At 40.5% G+C, this 9,120-nt stretch overlaps 2 protein-coding genes across 7 annotated transcripts in view; one reads left to right on the forward strand and one right to left on the reverse strand.

Annotated features, from left to right (window-relative positions):
* cacna2d2a (calcium channel, voltage-dependent, alpha 2/delta subunit 2a) overlaps nucleotides 1–6,359 on the forward strand; it is a 211,760-nt gene extending 205,401 nt beyond the window's left edge. For all 4 annotated transcript variants that reach the window (XM_054783711.1, XM_054783712.1, XM_054783713.1 and 1 more), the window contains one exon: nucleotides 59–6,359. In XM_054783711.1, the coding sequence (XP_054639686.1) occupies nucleotides 59–184 (126 nt within the window). In that variant the 3' untranslated portion in view covers nucleotides 185–6,359. The remainder of the gene's footprint in view (nucleotides 1–58) is intronic.
* On the reverse strand, nucleotides 1,384–9,087 carry abhd14b (abhydrolase domain containing 14B). 3 transcript variants are annotated; one of them, XM_054783719.1, is made up of 6 exons: nucleotides 8,941–9,023; nucleotides 8,748–8,793; nucleotides 7,726–7,940; nucleotides 7,415–7,656; nucleotides 6,573–6,753; nucleotides 1,384–6,225 (listed from the first exon to the last, which is right to left on the reverse strand). In XM_054783719.1, exons 3-5 carry the CDS (start codon nucleotides 7,937–7,939, stop codon nucleotides 6,574–6,576), a joined length of 636 nt encoding a protein of 211 aa, XP_054639694.1. In that variant the 5' UTR covers nucleotide 7,940; nucleotides 8,748–8,793; nucleotides 8,941–9,023; the 3' UTR covers nucleotides 1,384–6,225; nucleotide 6,573. The 3 variants fall into 3 exon arrangements, with proteins under 3 accessions (XP_054639694.1, XP_054639696.1, XP_054639695.1); XM_054783721.1 differs by having other exon boundaries at nucleotides 1,384–6,753; nucleotides 8,876–8,983; XM_054783720.1 differs by lacking the exon at nucleotides 8,748–8,793 and having other exon boundaries at nucleotides 1,384–6,753; nucleotides 8,941–9,087.
* Nucleotides 9,088–9,120: the final 33 nt, after the last annotated feature.

Raw genomic sequence — 9,120 nt, forward strand, 5'->3', positions numbered from 1 at the left:
CATGAAAGACATGGCTAGTGTGTTGCTAGTGTGATGACCAGTGTGTGTCGTTTCTCAGGAGAACACGTCAGACTGTGGGCGGGGCCACTCCCTCCAGCCTTGCCTCTACACTTTACTGCTGATTCAGCTGCTTCTGCTTTATCCTGTGGTCAGCCCTCACGCTCACTCTCTACTACTACATTAATCTACGAGCACACACAAACACCCTTTTAGCTTCTCCCCTCACGACTACCACCACCCAACATAGTTTTATCGCCAATGATGGGACTTCCCATCTTAGCGGGTCGGAAGCCCTGAGCGCCGCCTTCTCGCCAGCTCGCTTTGCTCACAATGTGTGTCCTCAGCCGAGGTCGTCCCACCGTCCCTCCCCACGTGAGAAGTAGAAAATGTCATGTCACTTTTTTCAAGTTACTTTTTGTTGGCAAAAAAAGGGACTGTCTTTATTTATGCACTCAAATATCTACTTGCCAAAATGAGATAGACTTTCATGTGGTCTTACTTTTGTAGCCAAAAAGACACACTTACATGACTCATGAGAGGGACGTGAGGCATGCTCGTATTTCAAGAGAAAGACACATAAAGGCCGGTATTGTCACGGCATGATGCGCTCATATTCACGACGTGAGGCTCACACACGAGTGATACATTCAGTAGTTAGCATAGATGAAGAGCCATGTGGTGTCCTAGATTACACAAAACAAACCTCTCTGACCAAACATCACCTCTGACGCAACTCATCAGGCTTCTATGCGGCCACGCTGAAAAGAAAACATTACACGACCACAAAAAAGGTGTTATATTGCAATTTTCTGTAAATAAAGACATCACTTTATGAGAAAAAAACCCATCATCTTACCACTTAAGGATGTAATCTTACAAAATAAAGTCATTTTATGAGAAGTCGTAATCTTACCAAAAAAAAAAGTACATTTTCAGTAAATATTGACGTGATTTTGTGGGAAAAAATGATTTTGCGAGGAAAAAAATATTTCTTTTGGCGAGGGGAGAAGTCCTAATCTTACCCAAAAAAAGACATTTTCGAAGAATAAAGTATAATTTTACTACAACAAAGTGAAATCATAACGTGCTGCATAATCTTAGAAGCATGAAGTTGTTTTACATGAAGTCATCATTTTATGAGAAAAGTCCTGTTTTCATGTGAAATAATTACCACCCCCGAAAATGTCCATTTTACGAGTAAAGCATAATCTTACAAGAAGTCATATTCTTTTCAGAAAAAAAGAAAATTAAAAAGAAAAATTTATGAGAAAAAAAATCAATCTTAGCAAAAAAAAGAAAAATAATACAAAATAAATCTTAATCTTGCAACAATGAAGTTGTAATATTACGAGAAAGAAGTCCTCATCTTACGAGAGCAAAGTCTTAATCATACAAGAATAAATGATACTCTTGCAAGAGTTAAGCTGACAAGTAGTAAGTCCTGCTCTTGCAGGCATAAAGTCGTAATTGTACAAGAATAAAGTTGGAATCTAACTTTTGTCAGAAGTTACAATTGTACAAAAATAAAAATGGAATCTTGCAATTAAGTCTTACTCTTGCAAAAATGAAGTCCTAAAGTCATAATTGTACAAGAATAAAGTGGGACTCTAACAATTAAGTCCTGCTCTTGCAAGAATGAAGTTGCAGTCTTAAGAGAATATAGGCCAACTCTTTGTACAAGAACAAGAACAAAGTCGCAATCGTACAAGAATAACAAGCACAAACGTGCACGGTGTCGGCGTTAGGACGAAGACTATCGCGCTACACTTTTTCTGGTTGATCTTATTTCTGCTCATGACGTTACAGTTTTTATTTCTTTTCAGCGTGGCTCTGATCCTTTACAAGCTCCTTCAGTCTGGTCTACTCAAATAGTCAACACATTTACTTTAACACGGGCGGTGGGGGGCACTAACTAAATATGGCCGTCACACGCAGTAAGTAGAGTAGTCATGTGATCGTCATGTTAGACTGTTTCATAGTGCCTTGATGCACTCTGTTGTGGACGACTGTATAGTACTTTTGTTTTTTTTTTTAATAAAGCAGCCATGTTGGAGAATCAGCTTTTTGTGGAGCACATTTGCATCATCACATGGTGACGTCATCAGTCACCAAGCCATGTATTGGACGCAGTCTTATTTGGACATACCTTTTTACCAATCGGGCCACATGACTGCTGTCGTTCTGCCCGATTCCGTGTGTGTTTGCATTTGCTGAGTGGAATGTCGTTGAAATGTGAGGGGTGACAGTTGGTTTTCTTCTTTGTGTGTTGCAATCAACACAAATCAGTGTTTTGGAGGTTTAAAAAACAAACAAAAAAAGGAGGGATTTACTGCTTGTGCTGAAAGAATGTGCTTGTCGGTTGATGTGTTTTAAAATGCAACGCAGTAAAAACGACGCCTCTATATAAATGCCTTAGTGTCACACACATACACACAACTCTCATGCGTTAGCCCTCACACACACAAACACACACTAACGTTACGCCCTCACGCTAATACTGCACTTCATCCATAACAGTTTGTACCCTCTTCAGTGAACGTGTACATCTTGGAATCATCACGATCCATGCCCCAAATGATAATACAGTGGAACCTCCATAATCCACAGGCATCGGTTAGAGTGCAAATAATCTGTTCCAGGGTCAAACTGCGGCCATCAAACTGTCTGTTATTGGTTTTCTTTTTAAGTCTTAAAGTCACATTGTCATATGCTTAACTGTCACAGAAGTGTGAAAAGAAGCTGAGACGATAACGTAACGTTGTGAGGGTCCTTCGTGTTGTCTAATTTCCTTTGGATTTAAGGTTAGCCGTTGTTGTGCTGAGCAGCCTGGACAGATGCCTGTGACACTTTCTTCAGTTCCATTGCTGTTTTCTGTGGTGTCGTCACACAAAATACAACACAAAAAAAAGTAGGGGTGCACGATAATTAAGGGTCGATATGAGGGAATTATGACATCCTACCGGTAACGTTAAAAATAGCTTGGATAACCAATCTTTTTTTTTTTTTAAACGCTCCAATGACGCGAGATCACCAGGACTGAGCAAATCAAGCGCTCCATTTTTCCTCCTGCCTGTGACGTCAACAGCCTTTTGTAACTTCCCCTGAGCGCACTTGTAAACAAACATTCATTTTCCATTCTCCGTGGCGTCACAGCGGCTGCTCGGAGCGTGTGCCCGAATACAGTGCACCTTGCTGGGCCACAGCAGGTGGCTCCCTCCACTCCATACTCTGGTTCTCCTGATAGTAGTGATGTCATGATATTTGATTAGGACAAATCAACAGGTACACTTGATCAAATCCTAATTTGTTCCAGTCCTTCGTACCTCCAGGTGTGCACAAACTACTCTTAAATCTAAATTTAAAAAGTAAATACAAAAAACGTTATTGGTTATTGGTATCATATTGGTCCACACAGTTATAGGTATCGTTTTGGAAAAAAAAGATATCGTGCATCTCTTTAAAAAAAAAAAAAAAGAAAGAAAGAAAGAAAGAAAAAGCAAAACACACTTGTGGCATCTTGATGGTGTTGGTCCTTGGAGGTTCCACTGTGTTTAGAAACACAGAAAAAGAAGAAAGTGTGTATGCAGGGGTCACATGACATGCACTTTTCCTTTGCACTCCCGTCCTCTGTCCTGTGCCAGTGTTCATTCCCAACACTACACGTGCCTCCTTCGTTCTTTCCTGCTCTCTAACACCGCAAAACAAGCACACACACACACACACACACACTTGACAAGTGAGACATGATGCTCATCAAACGGCTTAATCATCATCATCATCATCATCATAACGACACTTCACTCACAATCAGATGGCAGCCAAGGATGTTTCATTACAAGCAGGAGGGACGTCAAATGGGAGGGGGGAGTGTGTGTGTGTCCACAGTGCGGAAAGGACATCATGTGGTCACGTGTCACACATGATCACATGACAATATGCTGGATAATGCTCACATAACAAATACAATAGCAAGTGTAAGAAGAAATGAACCCCTGCACAAAACAACAATGATAAAAGCAAACGTCCCAGCACCGACATGCTCCCGTCGCAGCAGCTTCTCCACAAACTGCCATCGCCAAAATTCTTGCCCTCTTTCTTCTTAATCTGCTACGCAGGATGACTTGGTTAAGAAAATATGGACTCCCGTTGAACAAAATCCTTGAAATTGCCACAAACACGTTAAGGCGAGCACCGTGTGCCCTGCAGCAGCCTCACACGGGGGTGCGCGTGATGTCGTGCGTTTGCGCCTGCACGTCACTTCCCGGACGATTTGCGTTCTCATTGACACATCGCATTTTTTTGGTTATTTGAACGACCGCATTGAAAAAATCAGATTTTAACCCAAAAAACTGCGAATTGGGCGTCAACCCCGCAGCGTGAACGTAGCCCTAGTGGCCTTTTTTGGTACTGCTGGAATTCAGATGCAGAACTGCTCACTGTTTGCTGAGGCACATTTTGGAGGTTCTACTGTATTTTGCCCACCAAAACCATAGTTTTACCATCCAGCTCTAATGTGCGATAAATGATACACTGCAAGAAAACGACGATACGATATTTAGTTTAACGCATGATGGTGGAATGAATATAAAAAATCTTCTACATTCTAAAACCAACCATTTTTACTGATATATAATTTAAAGATATACTTATAACATTATTTTATTACTTGTTCAATATTTGATATTCCTTATTATGTATTTTAAATTACAAAAAACAAATATTTGTAATTTTATTTAAATAGAATTCCAATACAATCACATAAATAATGGATTTATATTCTACAAATGATACTAAAATGCTTTTCTGCACATTGTTTTGAGTTCTTTGAGGACGTTGACCCAATTTCACTAGAGGAGCGCCACCTCCAGGAGCCATAAAGTATTGACACTCCTTGGAGAGGATATTGATCACAAATATCGATATTTGATGATCGTGTATGCATATTTAGACGTGGCGCTGCGACCTTCAGGAGGTTGCTAGGGGTGTCACAAGATCTCGCGAGATTAAAAAGTGACCAGATTTGTTGTCTGGTGGGCACTTGGCCTGGGATGATGATGATAAATACATGAACCAATCACACAATAAATGAAAATGAACTCAATAGTTTTGCCTGCTTCAATATATCGCTGTGTGCGTGCGTGTCTGTTTTCCTCGTCTCCCGCCTCCAAACAGGCAGGAAGAGGGTTCACTCTGTGCATTGGTTTTAGCACCTTGACGCGTTTGTTCCGTAGAACAAGAGCATGAACGGAGTGAGCCCTTTTGTCAGTCATACAGCCTCTTTGTCTCGGTGGGTGGAGGCGGGGCTGCTAGCATACACACAGGGTGTAGAAGAGTGTAACATAGTAGAAATTAAAAATGCATAGATTGCAATATATTGTCATCTATTTTTTTGTAAGTCTTCATTGTACTTTTCTTAAAAGTAATGTTAAAATCTCGTCTCGTTCTCGTAGACCCAATCTCGTGTATCATCTTGTCTCATGACGCGAGTGTCTCGTGACACCCCTCGAGGTTGCATTTAAAGGCCAATGCTGTCCCCTTTTAAAAGATCTGTCAAACGTGGCCTTGTTTTCCTCTTTTTCCCGTTTTATTGAAACGAGGCTGCAGAAGTTGACTGCTGTGTTTTTACGTTTTTACATGTCACCTCGCATCGTAACATAAGGCTGTCCTTGTCTGTACGTGCACACACACACACACACACACACACACACACAGCCCTCCCCCGGGGAGAAGGCGATGTCTTCTGTGAGTTAACAGATGACTTTTGCCAAAATTAAAAATGTAAAATAAAAAAGAAGTAAAACAAGTCCAACGAGGGAGGGGCGTGATTAATAATCAGTGATTGTTATGACGAGCCCAAAAGCAGCGAAGGGAGCCCTGGCTGCACGGTGTTGGGAAAGCCAGTGTGTATGTGATTGTGTGTAGTGTGTAGTCTGGTGCTATGTGACCATGTTTGACAAGTGTGTTAACAACTAAAAAAGCAACATTTAGAGAAAAGAAGAAGTGAAGTCCGTATATATCATGAATATAAATATAGGAAAACGGCACTGTTGATAAGTTTGAGCTGTCAAGTCAAAAATGGTGTTGATTTGATTGGGGTTGTTTTTCTCGTGAGTGAGTGAATGAATGAATGAATGAATAAATGAATGAGCAAGAGTGCGTTTAGCTCCTTCTTATTTTGGGCTCTGCTAGGTCCAAATGTCGCTCCATTCTTTTGTACAGATGAAGCTACAGAAAAAAAGAAAACAAAAAGAAGAGGGCAAAATTTGTAAAATATTGTGTCTGTGACTCCTTGTAAAATATTTTCAAATGGTTTATTACAGAGAATCAGTTAATAAATAATGTTCATATTTTTCACTTCACTTCAGTGTCTGCTGTTTTTGTGATGCACGCACACACACACACACACACACACACACCAGTGTTTCCCATACATTCATTTATTTGTGGCAGCTCCGTCTTTGTGACATTTCTAAAAAAAAAACAACAAAAAGAAGCGGCAGATCGTTCCTTTGTAGTTGTAAGCATATTGGTTGTGCTTTTCTTCACACGCACGCACGCACGCACACGCACACCTCATAGTTTCCTGAGGAAGTCGATTAGAAGTCCATGCCAAGTGTCAGGGTCATCCAGGTAGCAGGGATGTCCCGCCCCTTTCATCACAGCCACACTGTGATTGGCCAGATGGCTCAGGTTGCTAAGCGACACCTCCCCCAGCTGAGCATCCTGGTCACCATAAACGATCAGTGACGCCACCTGGAGGATAAAAGTCAATACACTCTTTGTTTTGTTCTTTTATTCAAACTTTAGCAGAAAGGCAAAATATTTGACATTTTCTATTCTTTTTTTTTATTCAAACTATAACTGAATTATTATTCTTACTTGATCATTTTTTATATATTACTGTTACAATTTATCATTTTTATTACTTTGTTACTTAAAATGTATTAACAAATGAAAGAATATGCCTGATATACCTTGTTAGATGTCATATTTAATGTACTTCTACACTAAATACTAAAGTGTACTACAGTGTTATTAGTGGTATTATTTACTCATTATTTTTTTATTTACTAATTAATTTTGTTATTTATTTGTACATAAATCAGCCCTTTTTATGAATTGTTCTTGGCTGTAGCATGTTCTGTTATGCTTTATGTAATATTTCATATATTATATTAATATACCATACAGTATGTTCTGTTATGCTTTATGTAATATTTCATATTATATTAATATACCATACAGTATGTTATATGATGCTTTATGTAATATTTCATACTATATTATATGAATATACCATACAGTATGTTATATGATGCTTTACCGTACCAGACTATGTTATGTTCTACCACATGTTTGATGCTATGTGTGTTACACCATGTTACATGACATGCTGAGCAGTGAAGCTCCGTACCTTCACACTTTGGTACTGTTGAGGGGTGAACTTGTCGGTGCAGATGGGCGCGACAGGGATGTAGGCCCGTAGAAGGTTCTGGTGTTGGATGAGGAAGGGGAGGGAGTACATGCCGCTGAGTGAGGGGCTGATGACGACCACGGGGCTGAGCTGAAGTTGCTCACACACGTCCACGAGGAAAGACGCCGGAGCCAACTCCCCCACTTCTGCCGGGGCCGTTGCTAACTGGGAGCGTCCGAGTCCTTTTTAGACGACACAAACAAAACGCTTGCTAGCTAAAGCCAGGATGTTTTAATGTGAAAGACGCTCACCTGGCAGGTCTATGGCGACTGCGCGGCAGCCCGCTTTGGCCAAAGTGTGCAGCGTGCCGTTGTCGAGCCAGTTCTGCGAGGAGAAGCGGATGCCGTGAAGAAGCAAGACGGACATCTTTGTTTCTCCTGAGGAAGGTCGACTTTGTCTGTAGAAGAGCGGAGATGTGCATCCTTCCACTTGCACGCTTCCATCGCTCACCTCCACCTCACACATCCTGACGACACAACTTGGTTATCTTTCCACTCTCAACGATACATCCACGACAACAAAAGACAAGATAGACAGTGAACAAGACATGGAAGCCATAAAAGTCTACAAGTGTCTCTGTTCTGGCTGGTCAGTACAATATGGCTGCAGTGCCAATAATAAAAGGATGGAATGTACGTTGCATAGTGAGCTCTGTTGATGTGTTATGTGAAGCAACTTACCTCCCAGGCACATTCTGTCATCTATTGCTACAGATTGACAACATGACTTGTATTTACACTATATCTTTCATTTACACATGTATGATGGTTACTTTTCTGTACAGTCAAGGTTTCCCATACATTCATTTATTTTGGTATATTTTATTATTTTTGCTGGGTTTTTCTATGTTTCTCTGTATTGTATTTACCTGCGATGTGCAGTACAAGTGTGCTTAAATAAAGTTGGTGTGCCACTGACAGCCACTAGAGGGCAGTGCAATCCCTACACCTGTACCTGCGTGTAAATGGCGTTGTATTAACCAGCGTTAGAGGCCTCTATTCTTTTCTTTTTGCAGTATTTGAGCTTAACAACTGAACTGATTTGCATCCACACGTAACATCGCATATAAAACTTACATTTTTAGTTTACCCCTAGATAAAAAAAAGTACATGAATAAGTGCTCGCTGCCCCTAAAGTCTAGGATGATGACTTGCTAGCTAAACATGGGTTCATGTACAGCACAGTAATAAACATATTGTTAAACTGATTCATTAATCTTACAGTGTCAATCAAAAAGAGAGCATTCTTATCTTTGTAATGGCTGAATACTTACTAGAACTCTCGCATTGGCGCTTGTGCAGGTGTACCTAATGAGGTGACTAGGAGAGTACAACGTGAATACAAATTAGTTACTACCTTTTAACAGGTAAAGAGTACCGTAGTAAGTGTATTGGTAAGTACGTTTTCTTGTTTCTTGAAAGTCCCCATCAGATTCGTATTTCATTAAAAGTATCGATCTGTCTTACCTGACGTTGACGATGTTGAGAGAGCCGAACTATGACTAAAGGTTGTCTTTTTTTTTGGTTGTTTTCCGGAAAAGCAGCAAAAGAGGGGAGAAAAAAAGTCTCTCCAAATGAGTTTACTGGCCTCTAGCGTCTGTTGGGAGAATTGCATGCAGGCGCGTCGTGAGAGTCAGCGTCGATACG

This window comes from Dunckerocampus dactyliophorus, chromosome 8, assembly GCF_027744805.1.
Source record: "Dunckerocampus dactyliophorus isolate RoL2022-P2 chromosome 8, RoL_Ddac_1.1, whole genome shotgun sequence".
In the NCBI taxonomy this organism is placed as follows: domain Eukaryota; kingdom Metazoa; phylum Chordata; class Actinopteri; order Syngnathiformes; family Syngnathidae; genus Dunckerocampus; species Dunckerocampus dactyliophorus.

Bases quoted from the DNA above. Each gene is read 5' to 3' on its own strand.
- abhd14b (XM_054783720.1), bottom strand. From the start codon at position 7,939: ATGTGTGAGGTGGAGGTGAGCGATGGAAGCGTGCAAGTGGAAGGATGC. The intron at 7,657-7,725 runs GTGAGCGTCTTT...TCGTCTAAAAAG, and splicing joins AGTCGCCATAGACCTGCCAG to GACTCGGACGCTCCCAGTTA. The intron at 6,754-7,414 runs GTACGGAGCTTC...TTTATCCTCCAG, and splicing joins AACAGTACCAAAGTGTGAAG to GTGGCGTCACTGATCGTTTA.